Source organism: Camelus dromedarius, chromosome 31 (assembly GCF_036321535.1).
Source record: "Camelus dromedarius isolate mCamDro1 chromosome 31, mCamDro1.pat, whole genome shotgun sequence".
NCBI lineage: Eukaryota > Metazoa > Chordata > Mammalia > Artiodactyla > Camelidae > Camelus > Camelus dromedarius.
The window spans coordinates 10,416,252-10,430,916 of record NC_087466.1 but is presented as its reverse complement, the minus strand read 5'-3'; the positions used below and the strand labels follow the sequence as shown (position 1 = coordinate 10,430,916).

Here is a 14,665-nt window from a genome sequence, read left to right as displayed (position 1 = left end):
GTAGGACTCAGTCTTTCCTGAAGTCTGGCTTATACTTTGGGATGTTAACAGATAGAAATAAAAACTTAGGTGATGGAAAAAGCTAGAGATAGAAATAAAAACTTAGGTGATGGAAAAAGCTAGGGAAATGCTGAGTTAAAGCTGGAAGGCTATCTTGCCTGCAGGACTTTTCAGAGCCTTTAATGTGCTTATGTGATTTGTGCATCTCAAGATGATGGTGGGGAGGAGGAGATAGACATCTGTTTTCCAAACTATTTTGACATAGAAACCCACTTTCCAACGTGAAAACCAGCTAGAACAGGCGATGACAGAAATAATACACCTAACAGAACAGGTAGTGTTCTGTTCTGCCCAGTGGATTTGACTACCCGTCTCCTACGTTTAACCGCACATGGTAAGTGCTTTGTAATATTAGTATCACTTTACAGTTGAGAAATAGGTGGCTCAAAGAGGGGCAGTCACATGCCAAAGGCCAGCATCAGGACTGGACCCACTGGGCCCCACTGCACTCAGGGGGTTCCACTCACAAGACTGATTTGCCCTGTCATCCTGATCACACATCACCTGATGCCGTCCTCGTCCTTCAAGTGCCATCACTCCCTTTGACAGTGGCTCAGAGAACTGGAAATGAGGCTCAGAGTGGCCACGCAAGTCACCCAGGGCCACACCTGGAGCCTATAGGAGACTGAGGCCAGTTTTCCTGCCTCCCTCACCACCATCCTGCCGCTCTTTGGCGAGCTGGTGATAGTGGTGATTTAAACAAACAAACAAACAAACAAAAAAACACCGGGTTCGCCCACCTTCCAGCGGCCCGTGAAGGGGGCCGGGTGGAGATCCCGTGGGCCCTTTAAGAGCCGCCCGGAAGTGCAGGCGCAGTGGAGGCGCAGGCGCACTGCAGCGCAGGAAGCCCAGGCGCACGTGGAGTCCCAGCTGCAGCTCAGAGCTGCGCGGTGCGGGTTCGAGATCGCTTCTTCCAGGCAAGGCAGGGGTCGAAATGGGAGCGGGATCTAAAGGCTGGGATAAGTCAAGAAAACACGGAGCCACCCTGGAAAGGTGAGTTTCCCCACATGGTTCCCGCTCCACTCGAAAGTTTGCTGAAACCCTCCCGCCCTCTGGTGCCTGTGGAACATGCGTTGATCTTCCAGTGGTTGTTAAGACAGAAAATGGGAGTAATAGACGCCGCCCTGGGCCAGCCACACGTGGCTACCGTTTTGGGCAGCTCGGCTCTAACGGGGATGCACTCAAGACAGCTACATGGACAGCAAGAGGATCCTAGTGTCCGAATGAAGAGAGGATTGCAGTTTGGGTCGGGGAGGGGGCTGGGTGGATGGTAGTTTCTCCCCTCTGCCTCCTTCATCCAGCGTGAAGTCCCCGCAGCGCCGGCTGTGGGAACCGAGTCTGGGCCTACGTTCTGGAGCCAAATAGGCCATATTTGGGGGTTGGTGGTGGTTTTATTTAGTCTCTGCATAGCACAGCACTGAAGAGCTTGGATTTTGAGTTAGAAGGCCTAAGTTCTACCCCAGCGGCTTCTCTGATCTCCATTCTCAGCTGTGTGACCTTGGGCAAAGTGGCCTTCACTGAGCCTTGCTGGTCTCGTCTGTGACGTGGGAACGTGCACGTTTTATCACACACACCTGAACCCTTGTGAGGCCTCAGCCCCACCTGGCACTGAGCCTGGTGGCCAGTCCGCCTACAGTAACTGGGCTGTTGGTAATTGTAGCGGTGATAACGTAGTTGTTATCACCTGCGCTGCTCTTCCAACGAGGTAATCAAAGGTGAGCCTATAAAGGGCAGGGTGCCACGTGCCAGAATGATGAGGCTGGAGGGCTCTTTGGATCAGCTAGCTCAGCTCCCAGGGAGAAGAAACCAGCCAAGGCACCCAGGGAGCTGGCGCTAGGACCCCAGCTGGGTCCTGGGGCCAAGCCTGGACTGGCTGTGCCTCGTGTCCCCACCTGCCCCGCTTGCAGAGGGTGAGGAGGTTTCCCAGGATAGGGGGCAGGTCCTCAGCCCGGTTCTACAGATGTGAGGGACCTGGCCTAGAGGGTGGCTCCAGTCTTCTTTGTCCCCTCTCTTGAGGTCCCAGGGTGGATGGGCCTGGCAGTGCGCCCAGGCCTGGGGAAGCTGGGTCACCCACAGTTGCAGCAGCCGATCCACTGCCCCGCCCTGCCCCTCTCCCAGGTACCCACACTGTGCTTTAGCCTCCATGGAGTCCATCTCTGGTTCTGGTGCTGCCTCCCTTGGGGATGGACGGGTTCAGAGTCAAGGTAGCAATGGTTTTGGACTTGGGAAGATTTGGACCCACATCTAGCTCCAGAGCCTGGGTTGCCCCTCAGGTGTGCTTCACTGATGCTTGAGGGCGGAGGGTCTGGAGTTGGCCTGGCGCAGGGGGTGGGGCTTGACGCCAGAACCTGGCTCCTTGTGGCCGTTTCTCAGATTCTTTGTGTCCTCATCTATAAACTGGGGGTGGTTTTATTGCATACCTGAGAGGGATTTTGCCAGACTCATGTGAGGTCAGAAGAGCACTTTGTCAACTGCCGTTTACATCCTACTTGTGATAACTCCCAGAGGTCTTCCACATGGCGTGGAGCTTCCTGGCTTGTCACCCAGTGGGACCCCGCTCCTGCTCTCCAGTGCCTGGGGGATAGGTTTGGTTCACTGACCCAGCTCAGAGGGGTCTGGATCTCACCCTGGACACAGCCTTTTCCTCTTGGAGGCTCTAGGTGCTGCCAGGCTCAGGGGCCTGGCCTTAGGGAGGTGGGTGTTCCCACTGCAAAGTCACATTCAGGGTGTCCCCTCTGTCCCTCTTCCACCCTGAACCTCACCACACCAGGCATCTGGACGGGGCTCCATGCATGGGAGGGGAAGCCTAAATTAGACTGGGGGCTCCCCCAGGTGCCCCCCTGTCCAGATGCTGCACTGGCAGACCAGGTGGAGGTAGGACGTGAGGAAGAGTCTATGCTGTGGGGTTTGAACCCGACTTTCCAGAGACTTGGCTGTGTGACCTCAGGCAGGTTGCTTCCCATCTCTGAGCCTCAGCTTCCTCCAGAACACGCCCTGTTTTGCAAAGCAGTGGCAAGGCTCCATCAAAATGCCGTGTATAGGAAAAGGCCCCAGCACACAATAAGCGCCTGATAAATGCGGAACATCCTGGGACAAGGATGGTCTCTTGGGCATCCCCGGGCGCCAGGGCACAGGGTGGGTGTGTGCTGGGGCTGGCCAGGGAGATGGCCACTGCCCAGCCACTTTGGCCTGTCCCCAGCCACAGTGCCTCCAGGGAAACATGGAGCGTGCCAGGCACACAGGTAGAACTGGGGGGGAATTTAGCGATGCTGGGATGCCAGCCCCAGACCACCTCTGGACTACTCAGGGGATGAGCCAAAGGGACCTGGGCTCAGTTCTGCCTCAGCTGATCTGTGGACCCATCACTGGCCTGACCCATAATCAGGGTAAATGACAGTGTGCACTTGGAAAGAGCTGGAGGAGTCGATGGAACATCGCATACAAAGTGGCCCAGCACAGGAGGGGCCGGGGGCTCCTGGCCGGCCTGGTCGGCAGGGGAGGAGACAGCGCATTTCACTCCTAAGGGGAGGAAGGAAGAACTAACGAAAACAAGAGCTACAAAACAATCCCACAGCTGAGACACCATCTGTGTTTTTCTTTTTTTTTCTTTCTCTTCGTTTTTAAAACAATATAGTGCAGACCGCACTTCTCACAGTAGAATATAATGGTCAATTTTAGTATAAAAAAAAAACATTCTCAGAGATTTGTAAATGCACTTAGTGCTTGAACAGGCCTTGGAGAGATACAGTACCGCTTCCGGAGTGCCAGAGGGGCCGGGACCTGGGGAAATCGGGCCTTGGGGATTTAATGAGGGGACCCCTGCCTGCCTTACCCCCCAAATGGTGTGGGGCAGGCCTTGGAGGGCGGCTTGCAGGAAGGGAGCTGGATTGGATCTCCCAGTTAGAACCAGCAGGTTGCCCTCTCGCTGGTTCCTAGGAGAACCCCTGGAGGAAGCAGTGGGTGGTCCCTCTGGCATGGTTAGCCCCTGTGGTGCCTTTGTGCGAATAGGTACATGGTGCCCCTTCCTCAAGATTCAGAAAATTGCTGCAATAAATATACAAGTCTAGGATGCGAGTGGTGTCTCCTTGGATGAGTTGCCCTTGTGCAGTCCACAGCCTGCACAACTGTGTCCAGCAGCCCTGTAAGATGTATGGGAGGGAAGGGGGAAAGTGGTAGTCCAGGGTTGGGAGAATGGAGATGGGATTCTGTGTTGGGAAAGAATGGTGGGGAAGGGGAAGGAGAGTCTCGGAGAGAAGGAGCAGGGGGGCCGGTAGTCCCGGAGCCTCTATCAGAGTGGTCTGCACCTGGATTGGGCAGTGGGGGACACTGTGGGCCCAGTGACTTATAAGCCCCCTCTGCTCTTTTTCGGGGAGACTGGGGAGCTCGTGGAGGGAGGAGCTGTCTAACCCCAGGGGCTGCTCTAGCCCACCCTGACTCTAGACCGTCACACTTCCTCCTGGATCTCACTGTGGCCCGAGCCCCTCTCCTGGAGAGCCAGAAAGAACCATTCCTGTTTTTAAGTGGTTTCTCTCTCCCTGCCTCTGCCAGCTTGGATGGAGGAAGGCGTGGACGTCGGCAGCTGCCTTGGGCCCTCCCCGTATCCTGGGGCAGCGGATGGGGGAGAGGGGCCCTGGTGAGTGAGGCCACCCTGTCACTCCCCTTCTGGCAGCCACATGGCAGCAACCAGCCTGGCTTCCCTGTGGGCATCCATGGGCACTCGGACACAGGGAGGGGCTGGCCCTCCCTGCGTGTCACCCACCCTGTTCTGCGGCCTGCCTCCCCCCTTGGCTCCCTGTCCGTCTGTCTGTGCATCTGCCAGGCAGGCCTTATCTGTAGACGGGCAGGCGGATGTGGGCGTGCTGGTGGTCGAGCAGCCGGGGCACAGCCACTGTCTCGTAGCCCTTGCCCAGCATCTGCTCCTTGATGCAGGGCGGCCGGATGTCATTGATGAGATACTCCAGTGACTGCAGGCTGCTGCTCAGCACGGCCGTGTTGCACACGCTCTTGCTGGGCAGGCCCGAGAGGGTCTCCGCCGGGGGCCCTGCCAGCTCCCGGGCTGCCCCCGGCCCCAGCTCAGTCACCGCCACTGCTGCCGCCGCTGCCGGGTTGTAGCAGTCGCTGGTGGGGGTCACCAGCACGCTGTTCCAGGGGGCGGCGAAGTACTGGCCCACGGTGAAGCTGGCGGGCAGCCCCACGCCGCAGTTGAGGGGCGACCCGCTGGCCCGCTCGTACACCCGCCCCCCACAGGCCTCGGGGGACTTGCTGGCCACTGCACCACCGCCGCTGTAGGCCCGCAGTGGCTGGGGTGGTGGCGGGGGCGGCTTCTGTGGCCACAGCAGGTAATCCAGGCCACTGTCCGCGAACCCTGCGGGCTTGGTGGCCCCAGCCAACGTCAAGGCTGAAGTGCTTCCCTGGCCCAGCTCGGTGCCCTTCCGGCAGTCGGGCAGGCCGGCGGTGGCCGAGTAGGCCATGCTGGGGAAGCTGGGGACCGGGCCGTGCTTGGCCGGGCTGGGGTGGGGGACAGCTACGGCCTGGCAGGCAGCAGGTGCGGTGCCCGGGGCCTGGCACTGCTGGTTGAGCTGGTAGAGGATGCTGTGGATGGAGGGCAGGTTGGAAGGCGGCAGGGGCAGGCCGCGGCCAGGCAGGGGGATGACGGAGGCGGCGGTGGCAGCGGCCGTGGGCAGGCCAGGTGGCGGGGCGGGTGCCTCGGGCGGCTTCGGGTAGGCCAAGGGCCCCAGAGTGCTGGGCGCTGGGTAGGGCGCGATGCCCACCTGCACGGTGGCTGGCGACAGCTTGGTCCGCTTGCCCTCGGCGCTCTTGAGCACGCTTTTGGCGGGCCCGGTGGGAGCGGCTACGCTGGAGGAGGAGACGGCAGCCTTGACGATGGCCAGCAGGCCCTGGTAGCCGGCCGTGTGCTGCGGGTAGGGGCTGTAGCGCTGGCCGCTGGTGTCATAGCCGTTGACAGTGCGGCCAAGGTGCTTGTGCTGGGGCACGCGGATGTTGGTGGGGAAGATCTTGATGGAGAGCGGGCTGTTGGCCACCTTCTCGGCATAGGCATCCAGCTCGGCCGGGCTCGGGTAGCGGGAGGAATGCATGGAGCTGGCCGCCGTCTCGCCTGCGGGGACGAAGCACAGGTGAGAGCTGACCCTGCGACCCGGGGAGGCCCCGAGCCACGCCCCGCACTGCTCCCTGTAAGGACTCACCAGCCGCCCCTCCCTCCCTGTTTTCTCCATCCAGTCACGTGCTCCTTCAGTCACTCCTAAATTTTTAAGCTTTGGAGCAAAGTGTAAAAGTACAAAAGGAAACTGCACACATCACAAGCGTGGTGCATTCTCACAAGCATACTCATATAACACCTCAGTCAAGGGAGGGCTAGTGCCAGGCCCCGGAGGGTGGCAGTGGCGGTGGCCGTAGGCAGACCGGGTGGCAGGGCAGGCGCCTCGGGCGGGTTGGGCCCCCTCACAGTCCCTAACCACACCAAGTGAATGGCCCTCCTGACTTCTTTTTTTAGCAGAGGGGGTGCAGTAATTAGGTTTATTTATTTATAGAGGTACTGGGGACTGAACTCAGGACCTCGTGCATGCTAAGCATGTGCTTTTGCCCCTCGAGCTATACCCTCCCCCCACCCCGACTTCTGCCAGTGTGGACTGGTAAGCCTGGCCTTAGCGTGGGTGAGCTGGAATCCTGCAGGACGTGCTCATTTGCACCGTGGGGTCTCCCCCACTTAAGGTTACATTTCGAGAGTCACCCGGGGGGTTGTGGGGGCGGCACCTGCTCTGTCTCATCGCTGTGTGATGTTCGAGTGTGACTGTATCACAGTTTACTTGTCTTTCCTACTGTCGATGGCATTTGGGCCATTTCTGGTTTGGGGCTGATGCAAACACTGCTGTGGCCCCTGAGGAACATATTCAGCGAGTCCTGCCGGCTGGGAATACGCCCGGGAGTGGAATTGCTGGGACACAGGGGAGGAGAGAACGTTCAGCTTCAGGAGAAAATGGGCAACAGTTTGCCAAAGAGACTGTGCGGGCTGCACTCCCCCCCGCAGGGCACGGGAGTTCCAGGGCTCCGCACCCTGTCTGCGTGGTGCCGCCTTCCCCCGCAACACCACGCTGGGGGGGTGTTCCTTCCTGCCCCCTTTCCCTCGTCCTCTCGGTGCCTCCCTCTCCTCATCTGTGAAATGGGGTGATGATGACCCGTGACCCTGTGGACGGTTCAGTGAGTGCTCTGTGGACAGAGCCCAGCACGGGCCTGGCGCCGGTGGGGGGCGGGTTGCTGCTGTCGGCCTTCATCCTGGTGCTCACAGTCCCTCGTTCAGCCAGCAGGCAACTGAGAAGGAGGGATCCTGTCCCGGCTGGCTGCCCATCCCCTCCCTGAGTCTATCACCTGCAAGACCAGCATGGCGGCTGCTGCCTGTTTTGTGAGCCGTCAGCACATCAGCTGAATGGTGCACTTTGTGTGACGGGTTGACTGTCCCCGCTGTCAGTGGGCAAGCTGGCCCCTGCCATGCGGGAGGTGGGTCACTGGTGGGTAGACCCCCTTCTCCCATCCAAAGCCCCTCTCTGGTCCTGAGACAGACAGTCCTCAGTGCTGCCCGGGACCGACTCTGGGGCAGGGGTGGGGGGTCAGGGAGGGGAGCAGGGGGCTTGCATGAGGCAGATGGAAAGAGCCTGAGCTCTGGAGCAGCAGCCTGGGTGGAGTCCTGCCCGGCTGTGGGGCTGTGTGGCCCTGGGCGAGTTGTTGGCGGGGCTGAGCCTCAGTTTCCCCGCCTATGGAATGGGGATAATGACTGTGCCAGGTCTGCAGGGTGGCCTGGGGGCCCAGCAGGGGCTGAGGTGCACAAAAGGTGCTGGGAGATTGTGGCCTGGCTGGACCTTTCTTTAGGCAAGGAGGACCCTACCAGGTCTCACGGTGCACTGCCTTCCTCCCCACCTTGTAGGCACCCCAGCACCCAACAGTGACTCCTTAGGAACTTTGGGGGTGGGGGCCTCACTACTCTAAGCCTCAGTTTCCTTATCTGTAAAATGGGGTTATGCTGCTGCTAACACCACCCCCAGGGGGGCTGTGAGGGTCTAACAAGTCATGTGGTGGAGCCTTAGCCTTAGTGTATTAAGACCCTCCCCGTCTGCCCAGCACAAGGGTCTTCCTGGGAGAGGAAGGGGCAGGGCTCGTGCACAGGTAGGCCTGGCGTTGTGGCTGGGACAGTGTGGACCCCCCTGCCTTCCTCAGGCATCCCACCAATCGGAAGGCCACACACCGCATCCCTTCCTTCCCGAGCCTCACCCCCATCCCCTCATGGGCTCACAGCCAATCTGAGCAAAGCCCGTGCTGTGAAGGGGAGAGGGGTGCAGGCAGCGTGGGGACATGGGGGAGCCTCACCCCACGGGGCTTCGAGACAGCTCTCCGGAGGAAAGAGGATCCCTGCTAAGGCGGCGGCGAAAGGGGTGAGGAGTGGGGAGAAACACATTTTGGGCAGAAGAAACTGCGCGAGCAAAGGTCCAGAGAGGAGGAAGCCTGTCCCAGGTGGGAACTGTAAACAAACCAGAATAAGAGCAGGAGCCCAGAGCAGGCAGGCGGGGGAGAGAGGGCTGTGACCCGTAGCTCATGGGGGCCAAGGCCCAGAGTAGGGCCTCTTCCTCGCGGGCAGAGGTTCTCAATGGCCCTGCCCCCTGGGGCACACTGGCGATGTCTGGAGCCCAGTTTGGCCGTGTAACTTGGGGAGAGGGTACTACTGGCATCTAGCGTGTAGGGGTCAGGGTGCGGCTCAATCTCCTACATGCCCAGGATGAAGACCCCACAGAGAACTGTCCACCAGGTGCCAGCAGTGCTGCGACGGGAGCCTTGGCTCCGGCATCGGCAGCCATGGAAGGCTTTAAGCAGGCGAGGAGCAGGGCAGGCTGGCGTGTTAGGAGGAGCACTCCTGCCTGCCTGGAGGTGCAGGGATGTGGTCTGACCTGGATGGGGCAGCAGGGAGGGAAGAGGTCGGCAGCATCAGGTGCCCCAAGGAGGCTGGAGCGGTGGCCCTCCATCCCTGCGGCCCAAGCTGGGCCGGGCAGCCGCAGCCGACCCCCGGCCCCCATCCTGACCCTGCCTGGGGCGGCCCCCCTCCTAAGTGGCCTAAAATAAACTCGGTGTGGAGAATGGAAATGTCACTTTGGCCAACGGGGGAATCTTTCTCCGAGATTGGATTTAAACTACATTATACAAGCAATTTCATGGGCACTTAGCGCCGCTCGGAGAGTCCCGCAAAAAAGGGACCAGCTCTTCATTTACCAGCCATAAATCAGCAGTTGCTATAATGAGCACAAAAATGTCACTTTTATGCAATTTTACAGATGAACAAAACTGGTGAAATTAACTGTGGTAACCTACTATAGTCAGCAAAAGCGGCTGCCGGGGGAAAAAAAATTATATCTGTATGTATTTTTGTTCCCCTTAAACTCTCTTCCCAAGCAAGTTTCTGCCATTGTGGTGTGAAAACTCATTTGTCCTCACCATTATACTTTCATTTGGAGTTTATCTTGAGTATCCAATGAGCCACCAACTGTGAAAATGATTAAATCTACAAAATCTATCTAATGGATGGAATAAATTAGGTGTTTAAAACCTTAAGAAGAAGAAGAAGAAGGGAAAAAAAAGAGCAATGCCTGTTACTAGTTCCCATTCATTGAAAGAAGGGGCCCGTCTGGCCCCCGACTGGTCAGCAGGGCCCAGCCAGGGTGGGTTGGTCCCTCCAGCGTTTGTTGGAGCTGAAGGTGGGGCCGTAACACAGAAGCTGCCCTTTGGTGAGCGCTGAGTACGTGCTAGGTTCCGCGCCCACAGCTTTCCTCGAGGCCTGTTGTTTGGAAGCACCTGGCAGCTCCGAGAGGTGGGAGGTAGTCCCATTTTACAGATCAGGAAGCAGACAAGTTGTGGCATTGGGCAGGTGCCCTCTGAGATCTGTCCCCGACCTCATGAGTCTCACCTCCTGGTATACATGCCCTTTTGCTCCACCTGGGGCTGGCCCGCGTGATCCACGCTGTGGAAGTGGAGTGCGACTTCCAGGCCTGGGCCATGGGAGGCTCTGTGGCTCCCCCACCCCCACCATTCTCTCCTGAATCTCTTGCTCTGGGGAAGCAGCTGCCTGTCAGGTCACTGAAGCAGCCCACGGGGAGGCCCACGTGGAGGCGAACCGAGGCCTCCTGCCAGCCACCATGTGAGCCTTCTTGGAAGCAGGTCCCCCAGCCCCAGTCAAGCCTCTGGATGACTGCAGCCGCCACCAGCATCTTCCTGCAGCCTCACGAGAGACACAGAGCAGAACAGCCCAGCTAAGTGGAGCTCCTGAGCTCCTGATCCACGGAGACTGTGAGAGACAGTACACGATTACTGATGTCTGAAGCCGCTAGGTTCTGGAGCAACTTGCTACACAGGTAACTAATCCAGGCCCCCATCCTACAGAGGAGGAAACGGAGCTCAGCACCCCCCGAGAACACGCAACCGGTGAGGGGCAGAGCTGGGATCTGGACCCAGTCTGTCTGCCTTCCACGCAATCGTCATCCTGCCCTGCACCCCAAAGCAGGCCCTGGCTCCCCCTCTTCTTCCATAGAATTAGGAGGTGGACAGGCCTGGTGAGGGACTGTAGCATCAGCCTGGAGGCTCAGAGAAGTGGGAAGTGACCCATCAGAGGCCACACGGCCGGGCAGCTCTGGCACCTGCCCTCATGTCCTGCAGGATGCCTGGATGCTTGCTGGCCTTCAGGTGGACGTGGACCCAGAGCAACCCAGGACGTCACTGGAGTCCTCGTCTCAAATGTGGCCTAATGGCAGTGCCCCTGTGAGCCTTTGCATCTGCAGCCTCTGTACCTTGTTCCTGCAGGGCTTCCTCCCGAGCTGCCCCAGGTGCCTGAAACCCAGCTTTCTCCACCAGGAAACAGGGTACAGTGGCCGTGGCTGGGGGTCTCAAGCCACTTGAGCCAGGCTGGGCCCCCAATTCCCGCTTGTTGAGCGCTCCAGACCCTCTCCCAGAGGTGGGCCCAGCCGCCAGTGTTTAGTACATTTGCATAGCCCTGTTTCAGATGTCACGGCACACAAAAGGCCTCACACGAAGGAACCAGCCGAGCCTGCTGTCTGCGATGAGCTTCCAAGCGGTGGCAAGGACGGGGGCAGCACTCACAGGGTTAATGGGTGGGGAGGGGACCTGTGGCCCTGTGGGCCCACTGGGGAACCCCAGGGCCCACCTTCCCTGATTCCTCGAACTGGACCAGGGGACCCCACCGGAGGTCCCATCAGCGCTTGGTTGGTGGCCTCAGGCACAGCGACAGATTCTGCCTGCCCTGGGCTGGCCCTTCACCCCTACAGAGCTGGCTTGCTCACCGCTGCCCCTGCTGCCCATGAGACGCGTAGCGGGAGCTCAGGAATGTCGTGTTGAATGAATTCAGCATTCAGCATCCAGATGGACCAGTCCAGCCCGGGAGCCCCTGTTCACTGCCAGTCATGACACTTGGGAGAGTGAGTCCTGGGAGGACCTAAGTCGGAGACAGCCCTGTGGAGAGCAGCCTCCCCCCACCACCCCAGCCCTGCATCCGTGAGATGCTTCCTGAGTCCCGCCTATGTGGGGTGCACTATCCCGGGCCTTGGAGACGCTGCCGCAGTCAAAGCAAAGGCCCTGCCCTGGTGGAGCTGACGTCTAGTCGGAGGAGAAGGAACCGCAAATAATGTGTCAGGCAGCACCAGGCCCCGTGAACACGGAGAGAGCCGGCGTGGTAGTTTTAAAGCACGTCCACAAATAATGGAGCCTAACTTTGCTTCCCTTGAACGTGAACTAATTTAGCGATGCAAATGTACTAAACAGAGCACAGCACAAGTGGTGCTGGCGGTTGTCAGGGCTGGGTTATGTCCAGGTGGATCTGTCTGTCTCTCGGGACATCCATCCCTGGAGCCCAGCCATCCCGTTCTAGGAAGCCCGGGCCCCGTGGAGAGGACACGCGTGGGTGTCTCAGCTGAGCTGGCATCCACCGCCCGATGCGTGAGGGAGCAGGCCCTCTGAAGATTCCAGCCCCAGCCTCGGTCTTCCAGCCGGGCTTCCTCCCTCCAGCCCCATTCCCAGCGACATCACAGAGCAGAGACACCACCTCCACGGTGCCCGGTCTATATTCCTGAGCATATGAAATAGCTGTGTGATGCCACTGAGTTTGGGGGTAATTTGTTACACAGCCAGAGTAACCGGGACAGCGGGGTGTGGGGGACGGAGAGGGACAGGATGGAGCAGTGCCTGGTTTGGACACAGCAGTTGGTGCAGAAGGCTTCTCTGCTAAGGTGGCTTTTGCGGAGAGAGCGGACTGAGGTGAGGGAGTGAGCTGCATGGATGCCGGATGGAAGAGCAGTCTCAGCAGAAGGGGCAGCGGAGGGGGGAGGGGAGCAGACGGGCGCGTCCAGGGTGGCAGTCAGCGGGGTGGGGCACACAGTGCAAACGGGATGCGCCTCGGGGGCCACTGAGGGGACCTGGGCTTCCCTCCATGTTGGAGGGTTGGGAGCAGAGGAGGGACAGGACCTGACGTAGGTTTCCACGGGACCCCTTCGTCTACTGGGTGGAACACAGGGCAGGAAAAGGGACATCAGAAGTCCCAGGAGACAGCAGCCAGGAGGCCGCCAGCAGAAGCAGGCCTCACTGGGCATCACACTTAGGTTTTGGAAGGCTCCAGCGACGAGGGGACGTGAGTGCAGTACAGGTCTGCAGAAGGAGGTTAAAAGGGGGCTGCACAAGCCCTGGGTCTCCCTCCTTCCCTCTCGTGGGAGGTCAAATCAAGACTTGAAGGGAAAAGGTCCCGATGCCAGCAGCGGCTGGCCTGGGAAGGAGGCATTTTCTCTCTTCTGCTTTTCTGTAATTGCTGGTGGCCAGCCATGCGGCTCCCCTTCCTCCCAGGGTCCTGCCCTTGACGCCCGCCTCATGCAGCCCTGGCTCCCTGTGTCATCGGCAGCGTCTGCTCCAGGGCAGCGCACAGAGGGTGGTCAGCAGACTTTCAAGAAGGCATCATGGTCAAATCCTGGCTCTGCCACATGTGGACTGTGTGGCCCTGGGCAGGCTGCTGCCCGTCTCTGAGCCTCAGTTTTCTCTTGTGTAAAATGGGGAAGATGCCACTGCCGCTGCTAACCTTGGAGTTTTTGTGAGTGCTGTAAAGGGTGCCTGTCCTCTGTCAGGGGCCGTGGCTATTGGTGATGAATTCACCAAAGCACTCCAGCCAGCCCGCGTCTGTCTGTGTGGTCTCAGCTGCTCAGGGTGGCATATGAGGCCACCTGGCCTTGACCTCCCTCTGCAGCTCTCCCTCCCCACAGGCCCCTGGATGCAGGCACGGTGTCCCTGGGCCTCCTCTATAGGCTGACGGCCCCCTTCTGTTGAGTGCTGTCTCTGGGCCCAGCATCGCTCCAAACCCCAAGGACCTTGTCCCTCCGCCAGCCCTGTGGTGGCCTCAGGAGGTGGGCGTTTCAGAAGAGGAAATTGCACATTCAAGGAACAGGGTGTCAGGCGGGGTTGCAGACGCTTTTGCTGATGGTTGGGGACAGAGGGGCTGAGATTGAGCCGGTGGCCCTGTCTGGGCAGGTATGCCCTACCCCGAGGTGTTCACTTTTGAAACAATGTTCAGACATTGAGCAGGACAAAACACACACCTGGTGGGTGGGGTTGTGGCTTGTGGGCTGCCAGTCTGAGATGTCTGGTGGCCCAGAAAGGGTTTGTGAGCCAGGCTGTGAGCCACGGGCATCCGTCCCCCAGGGCCCCTGCTCTCAGTCACAAGGCACCATGGACACCGTGGCTGGACTGGTTCTCTCAGGTTGACGCTGCTAGCCTGGACTCCCTGTGCATGTACTGTCTGTCTCCCTTGCCCCACACCCTGGGGAGAAGTGCCCCATCTCCATTTCCCCCCAGGACCTGATCTGGAAAGGTGAATCTGGGGTGGGGTGGAATTGTCCATGCACTGCCTGGCGCACAGTAGGTGCCCGAATTATGTGCCGGGAGAATGAAGAAGAGGCATTGCTTACAACTCTTGGCCGGCTGGCTCTGACCCGCCAGGTCTTAGCCAAGATGCCCACCACCCCCTCCAGGCAGCCTTCCCTGCCTGCCCCCCAGCACTCCAGTGCTGCAGCCGTTGACTTGTCTCCTGGGCTAGATCTGGAGGTTCTTAACCATCCCGATGCCTCAAAGAACATGTGGAACCACAGCAGGTACCTGGGAGCATCCTATGAGTGACAGCGTGGGGTCCAGTGACTCTCTGAGAGGCTGCAGGGGCAGCTGCCAGACAGACCCTGGGTCCCATGGGCAGAAACAAAGGTGGCCCTCTGTGAGCTGGGCCACTCCTGCCCCCTGCCCGCGCGCCGCAGCCCCTGTGAAAGCCTTGTCGGGAAATGTGAAAGGCTGCCTGGCGGGCTGGCAGTGCGGGCGAGCCATCACTGCCATTAAGTTAATGTTATGGGCCTTTTACAGGTGTGTTAAGTAGACGCGGTTATTAACGAGTATATTAAGCCAATTAAAAGCAGCCCTTTGAGTGGGATTTAATGTTGCTACAGGGAGACAGGAGAGTAGGACTCAGTGGCACCCTGCTGGCAGGGGGCAGGCAGCAGAGGGGGAGTGTGGGTAG

General features: G+C 59.2%; 1 protein-coding gene across 6 annotated transcripts in view; it reads right to left on the bottom strand.

Annotated features, from left to right (window-relative positions):
* Positions 1-3,647: 3,647 nt before the first annotated feature.
* The window catches only part of FAM222A (family with sequence similarity 222 member A), a 140,757-nt gene continuing 129,739 nt past the window's right edge, over positions 3,648-14,665 (bottom strand). For all 6 annotated transcript variants that reach the window (XM_064481147.1, XM_064481151.1, XM_064481148.1 and 3 more), the window contains one exon: positions 3,648-6,175. In XM_064481147.1, the coding sequence (XP_064337217.1) occupies positions 4,887-6,175 (1,289 nt within the window). In that variant the 3' untranslated portion in view covers positions 3,648-4,886. The remainder of the gene's footprint in view (positions 6,176-14,665) is intronic.